The sequence below is a fragment of the Heteronotia binoei genome, chromosome 15, assembly GCF_032191835.1.
Source record: "Heteronotia binoei isolate CCM8104 ecotype False Entrance Well chromosome 15, APGP_CSIRO_Hbin_v1, whole genome shotgun sequence".
Taxonomy (NCBI): domain Eukaryota; kingdom Metazoa; phylum Chordata; class Lepidosauria; order Squamata; family Gekkonidae; genus Heteronotia; species Heteronotia binoei.
In genome coordinates, this window is record NC_083237.1 from 33,870,889 (window position 1) to 33,892,348 (window position 21,460).

The 21,460-nt window shown below is 44.7% G+C and overlaps 2 protein-coding genes across 2 annotated transcripts in view; both read left to right on the forward strand.

Annotated features, from left to right (window-relative positions):
- Positions 1 to 21,460, forward strand: part of NDRG2 (NDRG family member 2) — a 307,888-nt gene that overhangs the window by 30,879 nt on the left and 255,549 nt on the right. The gene's annotated exons all lie outside the window — the stretch shown is intronic.
- The window catches only part of LOC132584528 (von Willebrand factor A domain-containing protein 5A-like), a 45,378-nt gene that overhangs the window by 19,421 nt on the left and 4,497 nt on the right, over positions 1 to 21,460 (forward strand). Inside the window, exon 2 of the mRNA XM_060256431.1 lies at positions 17,533 to 17,656. Coding sequence (XP_060112414.1) covers positions 17,533 to 17,656 — 124 coding nt within the window. The remainder of the gene's footprint in view (positions 1 to 17,532; positions 17,657 to 21,460) is intronic.

The following is a 21,460-nucleotide window of genomic DNA, read 5'->3' on the forward strand; positions in this document are numbered from 1 at the left end:
TTGCGGGTCCCGCTGGGGTGGCCGGAGCTGCTGGTGCCGCCGGTTGAGCGGGGACTTGGAGTTGTGCCCACGGTAACCCTCCAGGGACCTGAGTCAGGGCCCGATATATCTGCTTCTGCATCTCTTGCACAATCAGCGATAGGTTCGCCTTCATCTCGCTCCTCAGTTCATGGCTGCCATCTCCTGTCTCAGGTCTTCCACCTGGTTGCATTTCGGAGGAGGGGATTTCGACTTGTCCCCCTCTTCATCCTCCGATTCAGACTCCGACAGCACATCGTCTGACTTCGGGGGGCCCCGTTTGTCCTCTCCTCTCACAGGGGAATCTCCCCGGTCCCCCGGGTATCCCAGGTTGCCTGAGGATGTTCACGTGTCATAGTGCTGCCTCGTCCATCAGGGTAGTCGAGGTGCGGTGGTACCACGCTTTCGGGGTGAGGAATAATTCTTGCCTCACCCGTTGCGGTTTCCGAGGCTCAATTATATGCCACGCCAGCGTCCCGGGTATCTCGATCAGTTCTGAAGGCTCTCGGTCGTCGGGTGCTTTTGCAGCCATCCACTACAAAGTAACTCGTGCTGATAAGCCCTCGTAGGGATCAGTTCCAAAATGTCAGCAAAGGGTTCATTGAAGTTTCAAAATGATCAGACTTGTCTTTGTTAAAAACTAAGTTTCATTTATTGATAACTACAATGTTACTCTGTCTACAGATTCATTGGAACTGATAACAGATAGCTCAAACCATAGATATTTATGAACACACTTCAAAGGATTTGGGCTTTAAACTATTTCCCATAATAAAACTACAGTTGGTCTCTGCAAGTAACACTTTCACACGCCCGCTTATCTTTCCCTCCTGGCAATGTCCTTGCTCTGCTCGGGATGCGCCAGAATGGTTAGCTGAGCACTCTGCACTTCAAAGGCCGTGCTGGCCCTAGATCCTTGGTAACTTTCATCCTCGTCTATTCCCACCTCCCCTCCTTTACTATGCAGAACACCTGGGTTAGTAGCAAGAGAATTTACTTAGCATTAATGTTAGTGAGCAGCAAATAATAAATTCAGAAAGCTCAGGTAACTTCAATGAAACATGGCCTGACACTCTCTCTTTCAGCCTAATCTTACAGGGTTGTTATGAGGAGAAAATAGAGGAGGGAAAGTTTTTATAAGCGCTGTTGGCAGCCCCAGTTTGTATTGGCTGTGTCTGTTTGTTATATGTTCTGAAGTAGTTTCCCTCACATTTCAAAACAATGGACATTTTTTTAAAAAATTTAGTTCTGTGGTCTGAGTGTGCTTGCCACAATATGAATCACCCAATAAAGAAATTTTATTTTTCGGTTTTAAACAATTTATTGGTAGCATATGGTTACAAAGCTTTTCTATTTCTTAATTTTTTTTTCTTTTTTCACATTAACCCATATGACATGTCCATCCCCCCTCCCTCCAATGTTGACTTCCCCGAGGTTATAAGTTCAAATCCATACTAAAGGCACTTCTGACTGCACAAAGTTCCATATATATATTCTTACAACTAAAAAATTGTCCAATATTTCTTTACTTTCCAAGTTTTCTCCATATATCCTTTAAATTTTCTCCACTCCCTTTTGAATATCTCCAGATCATAGTCTCTTAGTGTTCTGGTTAATTTGTCCATTTCACACCACGATAAAACTTTCATGGTCCATTCCCATTTCTCTGGTATTTTTTCTTGCTTCCAAAGCTGCGCGTACAAAGTCCTAGCAGCTGATAACAGGTACCAAATTAAAGTCCTGTCTTCTTTTGGGTATTTTTCTAATTGTAATCCAAGTAAAAACGTCTCTGCAATTTTCTTAAAATCATAGCCCAGAATTTTGGTGATTTCTTGTTGTATCATCTTCCAGAATTATTTCGCTTTTTCACATGTCCACCACATATGGAAGAAAGAACCTTCATGTTTTTTACATTTCCAACATCTATCCGACATTTTCTTACTTATCTTAGCCAATTTTTTCGGAGTCATATACCACCTATACATCATTTTAAAACAGTTCTCCTTAATGCTTTGACAAGTTGATATCTTCATTGAGTTCTTCCAGAGGTGCTCCCATGTTTCCATTTGTATTTCTCTATTCACATTAATTGCCCATTTGACCATTTGAGACTTTACTACTTCTTCTTCTGTAGACCATTTCAATAATAACTTATATACTTTTGATATCAATTTTTCATTGTCACCTAACAGGACCCTTTCCAGTTCTGTTTGTTCTCGTCTAATTCCCTCTGATTTTATGTCATTTTCCATCAAACTTTTAATTTGTTGCATTTGAAACCAGTCGTAATTGTTATTTAACTCTTCTGAGGTTTTTAATTCAATTTTGTCTCCTTGAATCTTAAGCAGTTGGTTGTATGACATTTCTCTTTTTTCTTCAGAATCAGCTGTTATTTTTATTACTTCTGCTGGCACTATCCATAGTGGTTTTCTCTCGTCCCCATATTTCTTGTATTTTATCCAAGTATTTAGTAATGTATTTCTGACATAGTGGTGAGAGAAAAAACCATCCATTTTATTCTTCCCATAGTACATGTATGCATGCCAGCCGAATCTGTTTCCGTGAGCTTCTAACCACAAAGGTTTTTTATCTAACAGCATTATCCAATCTTTTATCCATGTCAAACAAACTGCATCGTGGTATAGTCTTAGATCGGGAAGTTGAAAACCTCCTCTCTCTTTGGCATCCGTTAGGATCTTCATCTTTATCCTTGGTTTCTTTCCGGCCCAAATGAAATCAGAAATTTTCCTTTGCCATTTGTTGAATTGTTTTGCTTCTTTTACAATCGGGATGGTTTGAAACAAATACATTATCCTTGGCAAAATATTCATTTTGATTGCAGCTATCCTGCCCAGTAAGGACAAGTTGAGTTTATTCCATTTCATCAAATCTTTGTCCATCTTACACCACAGTTTTTCATAATTGTTTTTGAATAAATCAATGTTCTTCGTTGTTATCTCTATTCCAAGGTACCTAACTTTGGTTGTGACTTCACAACCTGTCACCTTTTGTAGTTCTTTTGTTTTATTTGGTTGCATGTTTTTACAGAGGAATTTCGATTTCTCCTTATTTATGTATAATCCTGCTAGTTCTCCGTACTCTTTTATCTTAGCTAACAGCAGTGGTGACACTTGAACCGGATTCTCCATTATGAACACTATATCGTCTGCAAAAGCTTTGTATTTATAAGAGAATCTTCTAATTTTTAGACCTTCTATTTTTTCATCTTTTTGAATTTGTTGTAACAGAATTTCAAGAGTCATTATAAACAACAATGGTGATAGCGGGCATCCTTGCCTTGTTCCTTTACTCACTTTCAATTCTTTGGTAAGGTCTGCATTTATACACAATTTTGCATGCTGATCTGTATATATTGCTCTTGTCATTTTTATAAATTGTTCTCCTAAATTAATTTTTTCCATTACCGCAAACATAAAGTCCCAATTTAAGTTGTCAAAGGCTTTCTCTGCGTCAACAAAAAATAAGGCCACTTCTTTTTCCGGGTGCTTTTCATAGTATTCCACGACATTAATAACAGCTCTTACATTGTCCCTTATTTGTCTTTTAGGAAGAAATCCCGCTTGGTCTTTGTTTATAAAGTTGGTCAAGTATTGTTTCAGTCGCTCTGCTAAGATTCTTGTATAAATCTTATAGTCATTATTCAACAATGAGATTGGTCTATAATTTTTCACGTTTGTGCTATCTTTATCTTCCTTAGGAATCAAAGAGATTACAGCTTCCCTCCAGGTCTTTGGGATATTCCCTTCTTCTCTTATCATGTTTAACAACTTCAACAGTTTGGGTGTTAATTCATCCTTAAGAGATTTGTAAAATTTTGATGTAAATCCATCTGGCCCTGGAGCTTTACCCTCTTGCATTGCTTTTATTGCTGCTTCTATTTCAATTTTCTCTATTGGGTCATTTAATATCTTTTTCATATATTCCGTCAAAGGTGCCACCTGGATGTTTCGTAAATACTCTTCCACTTTTTCTTTACTTACATTCACACCCTTGAATAAATTTGCATAGTATTTAAAGAATTCTCTTTTAATTCCTTCTTGATCCACTACTGTTTTCCCATTTGCCATGATTTTATTTATAGTCTTATTTTCTTTCTTTCTTTTTAATTGCCAGGCCAGGTATTTACCAGGTTTGTTTGCACTTTCAAACGATTTCTGTTTCAAATTTTTTAAATTCCATTCTAGTTCTTTATTCAGCAAATGTTTAACTTGGGATTGTAATATCGTAATTTCTTTTATTAATTTTTTCTTCCCTGGTCTTTTTTTTAAGTCCTTTTCTTTTTTATTTATTTCATTTTGCAGTGCTGACAGCCTTTCTTCTCTTGCTCTTTTGTCTTTATTATTCAAGGTAATTAATATACCCCTCATTACTGCTTTATAAGTGTCCCATACTGTTTGATACTCCATATCATCCGTTTCATTTATTTGGAAGAATGCTGCAGTCTCCTTTTCTAAAAATGACACAGTGTCTTTATTTTGTAGTAAATCCTCATTAATTCTCCATCTTCTTGATTTTCTTTGCAATTTTGTGGACCAGCATATTGGATTATGGTCCGCCCAAACCTTTGGAAGAATCTCAATTTTTTTTGTTATGAGGCCCAAGCCTTGGGAACCCCACAACATGTCAATTCTGGAAAAAGAATTATGCCTTGCTGAGAAAAATGTATAGTCTCTTACCTCAGGGTTGAACTTTCTCCAAATGTCTTCTAGATTTTCCTGTTTAATCAACTCAAAGAAAGAATTGGGCAGCTTCCCTTCTTTATCATTCTTCTTTGGACTTGATCTGTCAAGGTTATTTTGTATTGTCCCATTAAAATCGCCCATCATCAATACCTGGTCATAGGTCTCTTCGTCCATTTGTCGATTTATGTCTTTAAAGAATTTGTCTTTCGCTCCATTGGGTGCATAAAGTCCTAGTAGTAACGTTTTTTTCGCCTCTATCGTCACCTCAACAGCAATATATCTTCCTTCTTTATCTTTAAAGATTAATTTTGGGTCAAGTTGTTCTTTAATGTAAAAAACCACCCGTCTTTTCTTTTGCTCTGCTAGTGAAAAAAACTCCAACCCCAAATTTCTATTCCACAAAAATTTACTGTCCTTGCGTTGTATATGAACTTCCTGTAAACAAATTATATTACATTTTTGCTTTTTAATCCAATGAAATGTTCTCCTTCTTTTCTGTGGTGAATTTAGTCCATTTATATTCCAAGATTGTAATTTGTACTCCATTATGATGTTGGTTCTTTATTTTCTTCAAAAAAGCTATGCATCTCTTGTTCGCATCTTATTGTAATCCTTTTGCCATTTTGTTCAAATCCAAGACCCTCTGGTATTATCCATCTATATCTTGTGCCCTCTGCACGCAACTGATTGGTTAGCTTCTTGTACTTTTTCCTATCGCTGATCACTTCTCTTGGTAGCTCTTTCATTATTTTAACTCTGCTCCCTTCTATTGCCCAGGCTTTTTGGTACCCTTTCCTCAAGATTTTCTCTGCCATCTCTTTTGATCTTAATCTTATGACGATGTCTCTTGGTAGGCCTTTATTTTTCGCATAAACTGAGTTGACTCTATAGGCACCCTCCAACATACTCTTAAATCTGTCAGGGTCTTCTTCTATGTACTCAGTGATGATATCCGCCATATAGCCTTTTAAATCTGTCTCTTCTTTTTCAGGTATCCCTCTTAGACGCACTTGTGACTCCAGCAACTTACAGTCGTGTATTATGACCTTTTCTTGGATTTTTAGCAAGGCAGAGGCCTGTGTATCCAATGTATAGTACTTACACAATGTATAGTACTTATTAAGCAGTTAGGCATTCACAACACTACCTTAGTAATATTTGCTTATAACATTGCAAATTATTGTGACTATCTACATATCATAAATGGTATTACAGCTTCAATTTTTAATTTTATATGAATGTTGTCTTCTCTCCCCTTTAAATGAAAAATGACCAATGTGTCTGGTCACAACTATACAGCTGTACAGTTTTGAACTGTATCATTATTTATCAAAATTATTGCTTAAAACAACAATAATGTGTATTTTAAAAAAGAATAAGAATAAAGAAAGAAAAACAGAACAGAGAGAGAAGTCATTATATAAAAAGTTTACACTTTAACAAGCAGATTCTCAGCATTATTGTAAGGTACAATTGTCATAAACAGTAGAGCTGAGATAAAAGTTAAGATTAAAAGTGAGAATTTCACAAAGATGATTATTGACAGTGTGACTGTTCCCCCAGCCTGGAACACTTCCCCTATAGCTTCAGATAGTTAAGCAAACTCAGTTTGGTCGAAAGATTAGATTTTGCCACTTTTTGCAGCATTTATCAGAGGCATCAGATGCATAATTAGTTTCTGAGGAGACTGTAGGTTTGGCATTCAGACACATCTTTTCCTGGGGCATCACAGTTATGGGGGCAAATGCGCTGATCGGGGATTGACATTCCCCCCCCCCCCATTACATTTGTTAATCTATTTATGTCAGAAGCCACGCTCGCAACTTTTCCTTCAACATTTTTTTAACGTTTTCAAAAAGGCTTTTAACGGTTCTAGCGGTAAGTTCAAGAAGTGCAAGCCCGGTAGGACACACTTATCAGAACACAGGGAGAAGTAAAACAATGTATAAACTGTTTACAAGACACCCCAGCCCCACACACCGTTGTGTTGCGGCAAAAGTACAACTGCGCCTTATACAGGAACAGGTTTTGCCGTTCTTAGGGTGCAGCTGACCCTTCCTAAGCAGACTTAGGCTAGAAGAGAATTCATGTGGGAACACTTTACCCCCAGGCCTTTCTGAAAAAAGAGATAGTTCAGACCGGATCTTTACTAATAAATTTCCATATAAATAACACTGTACTCAACAAAGATGCATGGTATAGGCTCATCGCTTTTCACAGGACATACGTCCACAGCCGTTTTTGCCCATGTGTGTGTGTAAGTTGCCCAGATGTTAAGTTCTGCAAGGCTGTCCTCTTCTGAATGTGTGTGCACGGATCCTGCCTCCTGTGTCCTGTCCAGGCCTCTCCAACACAGATTTGTAAACATTTTTTAAGTCATCACAGAGCACAAACATCTGCCATCTGAAACAAAAGAAGGATCCTAACAATTTGTGTGAAATGGGAGAGATTATGAGCTGCGCATATAACACCGGGAACAAACTTTGCGGCTTCCATTTAGGCGATGGACCTAGTGTCCTCCATGGCGACGCTAGGACTCTCTCAATTTGTCACAACCCCCACTCACCAGGCCGGGCATATGTTAGACCTGATCTTTGCGGCCGGGGTCATGGTGGATGATATAACCGCTGAAGCGGTGCCATGGTCAGACCACCTCGCCCTCAGGGCTCGTGTAGATATGCCACCCCAAACCTGTTTAGGCGACGAGCTTATTATAGCTCGCCCGCGGAGCCAGATGGACCCGGAACGGTTCCAAATGGCTCTGCAGGACTCCTGGCCCTCTGGTGATTCTCTCAATGGCCTGGTGGAGACCTGGAATACCCGGCTCTCTAGGGCCATTGATGAGATCGCACTTCGATGCCCTCTACGACCTCGGACTAGGCTGGCCCCATGGTATACCCCGGAGTTACGCCAGCTGAAACAAGGTCTCAGACGGCTAGAGAGGCAATGGCGGCGCACCCGTGACGAAGCGACTAGAACAACTTATAGGAAGTTTATGAGGTCCTATGAGATGGCAATCAAGGCCGCAAAGAAAACATACTTTGCGGCTAAGATTGTGTCTGAAAATTCGCACCCGGCACAATTGTTTAGGATAATTTGGAATTTTACTACATTGCCACAGGGCAATCCAAACGTTAAGAAATTGGAGATAGGCTGCGAGCCTTTTGCAAAATATTTTGCAGACAAGATCCAGTCGCTCCGTCACGACTGCCCTGCCAATTTAGATACAGTAAGTGAATTCGAGGCCCAATGCGTGTCTTCTGGTTTGATCTTGGACCGCTTTGACCCGCTCAGCTTGGAAGAAGTCGACAGAATCCTTGTCACTGCACGCCCAACAACTTGTGGTCTGGACCCATGCCCCTCCTGGCTAATTAAGGCCTCCCAGGAGGAGCTAAGATGTCCTATACAGGACATCATAAATAGATCTCTTTCAGAGGGTTCCTTTCCAACACCCCTGAAGGAATTGGCCCATTACCGGCCGGTCTCAAACTTGCCCTTTTTGGGCAAAATTATAGAGAGGGCTGTGGCGTTGCAGTTACAGGATTTTCTGGATGACCCTTTCACCTTAGATTCGTGCCAGTCCGGCTTCCACCCGGGCCATGGGACGGAGACAGTTCTGGTCGCCCTCATGGATGACCTCCGGTGACACCTGGATCGAGGTGGCTCGGCAGTGTTGCTGTTGTTAGACCTATCGGCTGCATTCAATATGGTCGACCACCGGCTGCTGACCCGCCGCCTCGCCAATGCAGCAATTCGGGGGCTAGCCTTACAGTGGCTCTCCTCCTTCTTTGAAGGTCGGGGACAAAGGGTGACGATTGGAGGGGAGCTGCCCCAGAGACACCCATTTAATTGTGGGGTGCCTCAGGAGGCGGTTCTCTCTCCGATGTTGTTTAACATCTACATGCGCCCCCTTGCCCAGATTGCCCAGGGATATGGGCTGGGTTGCCACCAGTACGCTGATGACACCCAGCTCTATCTATTGATGGACGGCCGAACTGATGATGTCCCTATAAATCTGGACCGGGCACTGCAAGCCATGGCGGGTTGGCTCAGGCTGAGCGGGCTGAAGCTGAATCCAGTGAAGACTGAGGTCCTTTGCGTAGGTCGCGGCGGGCCAGGAGGGGAGATCTCCCTACCAACCTTTGTCGGTGCGTCACTGATACCAGTGCGCAGGGTCAAGAGTTTGGGAGTGCTACTGGAGCCTTCCTTGACAATGGGAGCCCAGATAGCCGCCACTGCTAAATCTGCCTTTTTCCACCTTAGGAGGGCGAGGCAGTTGGCCCCCTTCTTGGAATGTAGCGACCTGGCAACTGTGATCCATGCAATGGTCACCTCGAGGCTAGACTACTGTAATGCCCTCTACATGGGGCTGCTACTATACCGAACCCGGAAGTTGCAGCTAGTGCAGAATGCGGCAGCCAGGCTGTTAGTGAGACTACCTCGGTGGGAACACGTACAGCCTCGGCTGCAGGAACTGCACTGGCTGCCAATTGTGTTCCGAGTTCGCTACAAGGTGCTGGTTATTACCTTTAAAGCCCTATATAGCCGAGGACCTGCCTACCTTAGGGACCGCCTCTCTCCATATGTTCCTCAGAGAGCACTGAGATCTAGCTCTCAAAATCTTTTAAAAATCCCTGGGCCAAGGGAGGCTAGATTGAAAACAACGAGGGAGCAAGCCTTCTCAACAATGGCTCCCCAATGGTGGAATCAACTACCAGAGGAGGTGCGAGCCCTGCGAGACCTAAATCAGTTTCGCAGGGCTTGCAAAACTGCCCTCTTTCAGCTCGCTTTTAAGATGAAACCCAGGATATGACAGCTAGCCATCCTATACATACTCTGAATTGTAGCACCTTAATTGATAAATTATAATGGTTTGCTGTTGTATTTATTTTTAGCTTAATTTATGAATGTAACTTAATCTATTTTAACTGTTTTATAGCAATGATTGTATTTTATTGTAACCATGGTACTTACCATGCCTTGTTAGCCGCCCTGAGCCTGCCTTTGGCGGGGGAGGGCGGGATACAAAAATAAATTTATTATTATTATTATTCAAAAATATAATGGATCATAACCAAATAGAGTTGAAATAAATAGTTTTTTAAGGCGACTGCGAGATTTTATTTCCTTTGTTTACGGCTATACCTATATTCTAGAACATAATAGCGTTGTTATATATTATAACACATACAGTGAACACATGGAAGACGATCTAGAAGATGTGTTTCAGTTTTAATACAAAGGCACGCAAATTGGGGCCTTTGCGGTAGTTTCTAAAGCATCCGTGCAATTCGGTGTTTTGATTACGCGTGTCTTAGCGGGCCACGGTATATAACCAAATAAAATATAATATGCGATCACAATGTATAACATTAGACAACCTTGTTTCTCTGTAATACGCTCGTCGCTAGCGATACCACAACCCCGAGATAGGCCCTGTGAATTCAGCTCTGCAACCAATAGGAGAGTTGCCGTTGTTCAAATGCACCAATACGGGAAAGCTGGGCACTGTTCTGATGGCTCCGTAGTACCATGGCGAATTCATCCATGTCTGTTTTTAATCCAGTGGCTCCTGGAGCACCTGTGAGGAGGAAAGCTACAGCGAGGATTCAAAAACCTAGCACCGATTCTGAAAAGGAGAATGTAGAATCAGTTCTTGCAAAGCGCCTTTTTGTTTCACCCAAGAAAATGAAAGATGGGGCAGAAATCTGTACACCGAAGCGGAGTAGATGTTTCCAGGGTGGTGAGAGTTGTGACTCCGTGAATCCGCCACAACAAGATACATTTAAGGTGGGTAGAACAACATGGGAAAGATGCGTAAAGGTTGTGTTGTTTCTGTTTAGGCTCCTTTTCTCATTTTGTGTGTTTGTGATTTTTTTAGAAAATTTGTCTCGTGGACTTGTCCGGTGTTCAGACATCGATTCATACCGTCCTGCAAAAATATGTGGGAGTGTCCGATGAAGACGTTCCACCTGTGGACAAGCAAAAGTCACGTTCTGCGATGTACAAACTGATAACTGCTGCCACTTATTCAGTTCTCAATTATTGCTCCAGCGATCTCATTCTATGTGTGAAGGATGTATTTTAGATAGACCCGGACAGAATTCTCATGGATGTTTGACGTGGCCCACTGCTTTTTATGATGAGAACTTAAGATATGTGTGTTGCAATCTGAATACGGGCCCAGTGTTGTATGTGATCACGGTTATCACGTGTTTTCTGGATTGCTGCGGTATTAACAAGAATCATGTCAGAGTTGGTCAACGTGGTGGAAGGCGTACGAAGATCCCCAACTCCCTGTGAACAATTGAGAACATTGTTTCAGAAATGCCACCGACCCTATGTGACACTTGTTGAAAAATTACTGCATAATACATTTCAGAATGGCGCATCTGTGAATACCTTTCTTTGCCCCCTTTTGTAAATAAATTTTAAAAACTTTCTGTAATAAATGTACATTTTATACATTCGCATGTATAAAAATAAAAATGTATTTAGAAGCCGTTGAGTTTGTGCAAATTTTTGATACAGATTTTTTTATACTAAAAAACGTTCAATATTAAAAAGATCACATTGCATTTAGGGAGTTCACTATTGATCAGTAAGAGGGAGATTGATGCTGATACACTGATAGGCATATGGTTTTACCAATAACACTGAAAATAATGTCTCAGCACCGAGAAAAGATAGGACGAGAGCTATTTAAACACAAGTCCTAATACCAACATCATGTTTTCATGGGTTCCTTACTTTAAAAAACAACACCGTGCATGCTCTTCCCCACATAATCCTGAACAGCTCTTTAAAAAGCCGGAGCAAGACTTTTTTCTGTAGCAGTCCCGTTCTTATGCCCAGCTGAAGGCAGGGGCCGTCTCTTCTCTCATCCATTATCAGCAACACAGAAACTCCTTCTCCTGGTTTGGTTTTAATAATGTTTAATCACGCCAATTTTTGGCTAATGGCTTTTTTATAAAACATTTTGAGCAACAAAGAAACTGTCAGGATCTTTAACTCTATCATGCTGAAATTATAAAATACTAACCAAATGGACTCTCCATACTAACCCACAGCCTTTTGTTATACTGTAGCTAGCATGCATATCAAAGAGGGGACGTTTGAAGGAATGCGACCGTTAGTAGATACCGTGGTCGGCCAGCATCTTCCCAAAGGCAAAGAGATAAGCGGAAGCTCTCATGTGAAAGTTTGCACCTTCACTCCCTGTTGTTTTGAGAATAGTGGTTTTGTTTAGATATCGCTTTGATGTAGATTCCATAAGACTAAGAGACACCCATTCCCAGGTATTAGTCTCAACTTTTGTAACCAGCTATGAGTTTCCAATAAAGTATACATGGTTTCAATGAATACTGCCTTGAGTCTCCATCGCCTGACATTTTGAGACTAATCTTTGAAAAGGGGTTTATCTGAACCAGCCACTTTGAAGTCGAATGGCTGAAAAAGTACCGGATAATGGAGAACCTCCAGGGGAACCGAAAACTCCCCCATGGCACATCCTTGGACATAGGCATGCCATGGGAATCGAATCCCCTTCCTACATCCAAACCCTGTTCATCAGCCTGCAGCAGTGGAAGCCGAGGACCTCTACTGCACTGATGGACGCAGCCCCCGCTCGACACGAGACCCTCCTCACAAGGCCATCAGCGGGAGAGCCAGGAAAAGAGGTTGATGCGTCACGCGTGAGCCTGCCCGACTTGGACGAGGGGGACGGGGGCCCGGGGAAAGAAGATGAAGCCTCCCGCTTGGAGGAGAAAATCTTGGGAAAATCCTGGGGGGAGGATTAGGCCCACAGGCCCCCAACCAGTGATGGTGCTTGCACCTTCTGTCAGTGAAGTCTATGGTTTGGTCTCCCCATTGTATATCCGGTTGGTGCTTTGCTAGCCACCCGACCCCCAACACCACATCGAAGGAGGATGAGGGGGCGATCATGAACATTTCTATGTCCCAATGATCTTCTATTTCCACCGGTACTCCCTGGGTTTCTTCTACACAAGGCTATTCCCTCATTACGGACCCGTCCATTTGTTCGAATTGGATTGGGTGGGGTAGCAGCTTCCGTACCAGTCCCAAAGCGTCCACTAATTTTGGTGTGATAATCTCCCACATGCACCCTGAGTCAATTAGGGGCCAGGCATTGATAAAGCGCTTAAGCTTTTGATTTAGCAATGTCAATGGTACAAAAAATAAAGATCCAGTTATTCTCACCCGCAACGGTGTCGTTAGATCCATGACCTGCCTCCCGGCACCTCTCAGTGCAGGTCGCTCTCCTTTTCCGCCGGCTCTGTTCCCGACTCCTCACTTAAGTCGTCCAGAATTATAGTATCCTCGTCTAGCACCATCGATGTTGCGGTGCTCCCTCGAACCGACTCCTTGGGCCTGGTTGAAGTCTTCTTCGGTCCCGCAGAAAACTGGCGTATAAATTTCTGGGCCCATTCAAAATCAAAAGGGTGATAAATAAAGTGACTGTAGAACTGGAACTGCCTAAAATGTTTAGTAAAATTCACTCTGTTTTCCATTGCAGCCTTATTCGGAAAGATCCTGGAATTACGTCATGACACCCCCGTCCTCAAGAGCCCACACCTATTCAAGTGAAGGGTCAGAGTCACCATGAGGTGCAGGAGGTGCTAGACTCGAAAGTAAAAAGGGGGGTGTTGTACTATTTGGTTCGTTGGAAATATTTCCCTCCAAGCAGTGATGAATGGGTCAAGTCATCAGACCTACGGGCCTCCCCCCTCCTCAAAAGATTTTAATAATAATAATAAATTTTATTTATATACCGCCCTCCCTGCTGAAGCAGGCTCAGGGCGGCTAACAGGATATAGTATATACCATGATTATTATACAAAGCAATTGTAAAATACGATTAATAAATACATTTAAAAACAGTTACATAAATTTTTTAAAACTACAGTAAGTTAAGGTGCTACATTCAGTAAGGAATATTCCGATGGCTAGATGTCGCTTTCAGGGTTCCTTATAAGCTTGCAGAAAGAGGGTGGTTTTGCAAGCCCTGCGGAACCTACTGCACCCAGACAAACCCCGAGCAAGAGCTTGGGGGGGGGGGCAGTATGTCAGACTCTGGAAGATTACTGTAATGAAATGCTTAGCTTAACTGACTTCATTTTCTAGCCTATGTTACTAACCATGAGAAGAGACCTTGCATATCAAAGTAGGAGCATAGTATTTACTAACACTGGTGTGAATTCCTATCCTGGGAATTAACAAAGGCAATTCCCCCTTTGAAGATAAAATGCCTCCAGGGATGGCAGCCTGGCCATGCCTGTGAGATCAAGGACCGCAGAGAGATAAGCAGAAAGTCACTGTGTGAAAAGTAACACTTCATGTTAAGAATGCTTGGGAACCTAGTTTTGTTTAGAAAGCCTTTGATGTACAATTCTTTAAAGAAACTCCTCACCGGGGAGAATGTATCAGTTTTAATCTTGCTACGCTCAGAAACTATGAACTATCAAATAAAGCCTTAAACTTTGTATCTAATGGAGTCTGGTTGATTTGAGGTTCAATCGTCTGACACAGCCACGGTTGGTTTCAGAGTAAGGGGGGTCTTGAGGTTTCCCTGGGCAATTAGCCACCACACAATTTGGGTCACCACATCGGAAGCATTTGCACACCATGGGAGTTTTGGGTGTTCCCCCCTGGCCACACTTTTCTTTCCGTCAGTCTTAGCCCCAGACCGAGCCTCACATCCCCCCTTCCCCCCTTGCTGCAGTTGGCATTGAAGGGCCACCCGTTTCATATTGGTCTCCACCTTACCTGTCAGTTGTACCCATCCCAGGGCTTGCTGCAGGGCTCGATCCAGCAGACTCGCGTTTAGCCCTCTCTGGAACTCTTCAATTTTCATCATCTCGCTCCAACCCCGTACCTTGGTCGAGTGGGCCCTGAAATTGGCCGCATACTCACATACCGATTTTGCCCCTTGTTACATCTCACACAAGGCTGTGATGGCTCGGGTTTCTTGGAGGGGATCTTCGTACTGAGTCAGCAGCACCTGCAGGAACCTGGCTATGGTGCCGAGCTCCGGGCCCCTCGTCTCGTACAGGCTTATGTACCACCTTCTTGCGGCCCCTTTCAGCTTCGAACCAAGGTAGTCCACTTGGCTGAATTCATCAGGGAACGTGTTTCCCCAATAGTGCATGTAACTATTGGCTTGGATGGTGAAGTACTTTACCTCCTCTGGGTCACCATCGAAGGTGGTGTCCAGTTCTCGGCCCCTCCCATAGTCTCGAGGGGCCGGGGGTCCTGACGGTGGTGCAGGGCCTCCCGGTTGCCCCGGTATCACTGGAGGCACTTGAGGTGCCAGCACGACTGGCAGTGCCTGTGGTGCTGGTGCCGGTGCGATTGGTGGGACGCGCCTGGGTCGCCTGGTGGGACGCGCCTGGGTGCGATTGGTGGGGCACGCCTTCCCTGGGTCGCGCCTCATCCACCAATCGATCTGCCTCTGCATCTCTTGAGCCATGAAGGTGGTGTTGGCTTGGATTTCATCCCGTAGTTCCCTCGCCATAGCAGACATCTCCCCTCTTACGTTTTCCAGGGTGTTTGGCTCTTTCGGGTTGCCCCCATCTTCCTCCTCCGACTTGGACCCAGCTGGACGGCCATCCTCTGGTCGGGGTCCAACCCGCTCATCCTCATCTCTAATACGGCAATCTTCTCACTTCTGCCCAGGGTTCCCGCCGCCTTTTCCCCCTCGCACCGGTCTCGTCAGGATGATCTCATGGCGTGCTGGTGCCTCGTCCATCAGTGCGGTTGAGGTATGCGGCTCCCACTTCTGAGGGGTGATGAACAATTGCTGTATGTGCAGAGGGGACCAGTGCCCCCCGACTCTCTGAGTCCCAACGATGTGCCGGGGGGGGGGGTGCACCTCTACTCCTTTGAATGGATCAGTAGGTTCTCTGTTATCTGGTGCTATTTCAGCCATCCGGCTTAAAAGTTGCCAGGTCAGATGAACTCTTAATAAAGGATCAGTTCCAAAATGTCAAGCATGAGATTTCAAAATAACCAGTCCTTGAATTTTGAAACTAAGTTTGGTTTATTGATAATTCATGTGGCTCATTCAAGCTGAGGATTGGAACTGATACTTTGTAACACTAGAATACATGCTTTAAGATGGCACATCAAAGGTTCTATAAACAATTCTACATTCACGTGTGAAATTCACACAGTGGGTTCTTTATCTACATTGCGGCTAGCACATCCTGGGTTCAGGCCTGGCTGAGCCTGAGAAGAAGTCCCAAGAGGTCTTATCTTCAAAGAGGACATTCCTGCATTTGTTAGTAAAAGTGAAAGAAGAAAGGTGGGGGTTGCTACTTTGATGTGCCTAAGTTTAATTCAGGGTTAGTAACAATTCTATGTTGTAAATACTTTAATAGAGAATAAAGATACAATGCTTGACAGTTCCATCAGGAAGTTCACAAGTGGTGCTAGAAGCCCTTCCACTTTGCCCCCCCAAGCACCAAGAATACAAAGCATCACTGCCCCAGACCGTTCCAATAAAATGCTGCGGACCTCTGCTCCATATTTTTATCCAATCCCCTTTTGAAGCTAGCTATGCTTGTAGCCTCCACCACCTCCTGTGGAGGTGAATTCCACATGTTAATCACCACACATTGCCAATCTTTTTTATAACAATCGCACACTGTCTTGACATTTTTTCAGTGAGTTATCTACCACGACCCCAAGATCTTTCTCTTGGTCAGTCTCTACCAGTTCACACCCCCATCAACTTGTATATGTAGCCGGGATTCTTGGCCCCGATGTGCATTACTTTGCACTTGGCCACGTTGAACCTCATCTGCCACATTGTCGCCCACTCAGCCCGTCTCAACAGACCCCTTTGGAGTATCGACACGCAACCTGATGCAACCTGATGTTAAAGGGACATGTTACACGTATAAGGTTAGCAGTGTTCAGTTTTAAAGCCATCATTGTATCTGTTGGGTATGTCTCCTCTCCAAACTATGTCCGCTTAGAACCGTTGCATCTCCACAATTCTCTAAATAACGTCTGTGTTGCAAAACACACTTTTCCCCAAACAATATGAAGCCTGCCGCACCATTGGCTGGCTCTCCTTTCTGCCTTAGGAAACAGCCAGCATTCCTGGGGGGGGGGGGGGGGCGGATCCCTAGCCGCCCCCTTGGGGACTGTTGTGTCACTCCTCCATAAGGAAACGTACGGCGTTCATTTTTGTGTGGGCGGGGCGTGCATGTGTGGGTGGGGCAACTGTCACTTTGATGATGTTAGGGGCCCCCTAGCTACTACTATTAAGAATACAAGTCTGTCAGAAAATATACAATTAGAATATACATCCAAGTTATAATTAATACAGTTCTATAATGCTGAAAAATTATTGTTAAGCTTAATCTTGTATAAACTATTCCTAAAACAGTAGTCATTAGTGTTTAGCAAAATAATATCTCCTCATAATCTACACAAAAGTGGGGGGGGGGACCTTTGAACCCTATTGCTTGATATTATCCCTCTGTTTAATCACCTGGGCACAAAACCTAGCTGTCACCTTAGTGACTGCTGGTATTTCATCAACCAGTTATTTCTCTGGGAATGTCTTATCCAGCAGCATCACAGATTGTTCCAAAATAGGAAGGATTGTCTTATCCCTTATAAAAGGGGCAACAAATAAAAATATGTTCCAATTCTTAACCAATTCCAATTCAAAAAACCTTTATTGGCATAACCAATGCTTAACCATGGTTAAGTGTTAGGCCTGTACAGTGTCTGTGAGCAGGTAGGACTCAGTGTCTCTCTTCTCTTCCTCCACCAATAGGTGTACCCCGAAGTGTGGGCAACTGTGCTGGCCATCCTCTGGCTCCACTCCAATGCTGTAGAGCAGAGGGATGAATGGGAGCTGCTAGAAGCAAAAGCGCTCAACTGGCTTCAAGCAAGTTCAGGTGAGCAGTTGTGGCAGGGGGAGGAAAGGATCCCAAGAACTGGGCAAAAGAGATACAAGGCTAAGGCTGAAGTTTGGAGAGTAGAACTTGGACAACAGCCTCCAGTCCAGCTAATCCCCTAATGAGGATCCATTTTTCCATGGGTGGCTCTTTCATCCCTTCGTGGACCATTGCCCAGTACTCCTTCTCTCCCCTCACCCCTAGAGGATTGGGGGGGAAAGCCCTGTATTTACCACTCCCTTTACCCCCTTGTCTGCTGTACCCTCATTGTCTCTGCTGTTGCCAGACTGCCCATTTCCCATAAGGTCAACAAAGTGTGGCAAGTTGGTATCTGGAAGTCTGCATAGAGGTGGCTTCACTAGGCTCTTGGCTTCAATGTAAGATGGGATTTTCTCTTTCTGGCATTTTAGGCAGTGGGTTTGTGAAGGAATAAGCAATCGACACATGTATCTTGAGGAAGCAGAGAGGTCTGACTTCTTCAGCCAGCCTTCACTTTATTTATACATCCTGTCTTGCAGCTACATATTTACTTAGTACATAGTGTTTAAACAAACAACAGGACGCATCTGTTCAAGGAAGACAGACCGTGTCTATGCTGTTTACAGGATTCAATATAGTCATCAATTTGTCCATACTGCATGTGTCAGCATAAGAAACTGAGAATGTGGGTGAATACGGATGTGAAATGCCTGTGCCCTTTTGACTCTTCAGACACAATGGGGAACGCAGGACTCCAGGCTGGTATACCAGACATATGGTCTCACCCACATTCCTGTCTGTGGTCTTTGTGAGACCTGAGAATCAAGCAGCTTCTCAGGGCATGATTCCTACAGGTTTGCAAGGATGGGGGGGGGGCTCTAGTGCTATCTTCTCTGTATTTTGTGGCATCCTGTGGCCCTGGACTTTTACAAAAGTCTTGCAGTAAGGACCTCTTTCATCCATAGGAAGATAATGCCTCCAGGGAGCAAAGAACAGAGGTTCCTTGTTTAAAATGACTAGTTTCATGCCCCTGAAAATAAATTTACAGCCCCTGTGAACTCTGGAAATCATCTTTTGTGTACCAATCTAATATCTTCCAAAGATATTTTTACAAAAGTGAGGGGGGGCAGGGGAAAGAGGTGTGGCCTTCAGGCACATTCTCTAATAACATCAAGGAGTGGACAGCAAATAACAAAGCCCCACCACTAGGGGGGAGAGTTTCTCCTCCAAAAGTAATCCATTAGTTTCCTTACCACCAGCCAGAGCGCCAACAAAGCACCTTTCCATGCAAGGGGGCATGACTGAAGAAAACCCTGAAGGGATAATTACTGCTGTCTTTCTTAGACACATGCAAAGGAAGAGGATAGGACTGTGTCAGGCTGACATGGCTTAAGATCTGTGAACTATATGCCAATAAGCTACAGCATCAGTGGAGTCAAGTTGGTTTAACTTTCTGCTGCATTCTATCCATTTTGCATTGTCCCTTGTACATGAAATCCTTCCATCTTGTTTTCTTATCTCACTTGCAAGTAATTGCATGCATCTTCCCTTCTTAATCTTGTTTTCCCAAAATATATGAAAAACTTACTGTGTTAAGTGATCTGCATAGATTCTCTGAGGTTTAAAAGAACTAGTTTTGTATATGCCAGCTCTTGAGTGAGCCAGGTCTCTTTGTGTGAGAGAGAAAGAGGTGGGGAGGGAAAGGGGCAGAGGCAGACAGAAGTTGAATTTTGGACTCTGCCTGGTCTCAAAGTGTCGGTGGTGGCAGTGACCTGTTGAATGTATGTGGACTGTTGTTTCAGAGGCTAGTTGTCAGGCTCTGTTCATTTACAATATTGATAAAAGCTGTTACTAACCATATCGATCAATGCCTAGAAACGCTCACTAACCTAGAGGCCAGGGTAGCAAGGAGGGAGGGGGGAAAAGTAGAGAGTAGCTTCCCAGGAATATCAAAGGTTGCCAAGGTCTCTTTGAAGTAGACAGTATGTGCCAGATTCTCACCTCCTCTCCAGAGGCACCAAGGACATTGCCTCCGGGAAATGTAACCACCAACTGAAGAGATAAGGGAGGGGGAGCGTTGGGAAAAATCTCACATGCAAAAGAAACTTTTTTGGGGGGAAATGAGGGGTAGAAATGATAGCTTTGATGTAGAAGGTTAAATGCCAATAATTCGAACTGATCTCCATCAGTTCCAATGCCTGCCATGCTGGAGTAACTCTGAAGTATCCAATAAAGGCAACTTTGTTCCAAAATACCGAGTCTGCTTACTTGTGAGCGTCAATGAACCCACGCCTTACATTTTGGAACTGATCCCTACGAAGGTTTATCAGCGCAGGTAACTTTGTAGCGGATGGCTGAAAAAGCACCCGGCGACCGAGAGCCTTCAGAACCGATCGACATCCCGAAGTCCCTGGTGAGGCACGTTACCGAGAGGAGACCAGCCAAGCTAGGGGGGACGACACACATACAAGAGCTCTTCCTAACCCCGAGAGCATGGTGCCCCCGCACCTCAACCACCCTAATGGACAAGGCCACGATCCAGCATGAGGCCATCCTCAACCGACCAGGCCCGAGGGGGAACCCAGGAGGCAGCGGGGATTCGCCACCAGGCATGTATGGAGGGGAGTGGTCCCCTAACCCCGTCGACCAGCGGCCGGGGTCGGAATCAGAAGATGAGGATGACGAGACTTTGCCGAAGGGCCCGGAGCCAGTCGAGGCGCTGAGGGGAGAGGTGTCCACGCTAGCCCGGGACCTGAGGCGCGAAATGAAGGAGAACATGGCCTTAATGCTGCAAGAGGTCCAAAAGCAGATCAACCGAGCCCTGATGGGGGGAGTCGAGAGACTGACTTGACTGCCACCCGCAGCACCCCCGGCCACTCCAGCAGCGCCAGCAGCCCCAGCCGGACCGGGGAGATGAGCGAAGACCTGAGAACTAGACGCTACGTTCGACGACAACCTGGAGGGAGTGGAGTACTTCATAATTCAAGCAAACAGCTACATGCACTACTGGGGGGACACCTTCCCAGACGAATTCAGCCTAGTGGACTACTTGGGGTCAAAGATGAAGGGGGCCGCCTAAAGATGGAATGTGAGCCTGTACGAGACCAGGGGGCCCGAGCTGGACACCGTGGGGGGCTTCCTCCAAGCCCTGCTGTCCCAGTACGAGGACCCGCTACAAAAGACCAGGGCCATCACGATGCTCCAGAACCTACAGCAAGGGACAATGACCATCCGGGAGTACACTGCCGAGTTCCGGACCCACTGCGCCAAGATCCGAGGCTGGAGTGAGATGATAAAAATAACAGCCTACCGATGGGGCCTAAACGCTAGTTTGCTGGATCGGGCCTGGGGCAAGCAAGACCCACCACGTTGCTCGGGTGGATACAGCTGGCGGGCGAGGTCAAAACCAACATAAAGATGGTGGCCCTCCAATGCCAGCAGCAGCAAGGGGGCAAACCCGGGCGGGAGGCTAAGCCCAGCGCAAAGCCAGAGGCCAAAAAGGGCTGGGGGGGAGGGGGCAGCAAAACCCCCTCCATCGACCCGCAAATGCAACCGGTGTGGAGACCCGAACCACCTGGCGGCCAACTGTCCGGAGCCCCCTCCCCAGGGGCCCCCCCTGACCTCCAAGCTGGGACCGGTGGGGGCCAAGAAGTCTACCAGACCTAAAGAGCCAAGTCAGAGCAGCACTGCTCTATCGATGGTGCTAGATGAGGATTCTATAATGCTGAAAGATCTAGGGGAGGACCCCTGGGGAACCGAGCCGGTGGGAAACGGGAACAACCTGCACTGATGGGTGCTGGACGGCAGGTTGTTGAAGTCACGGCA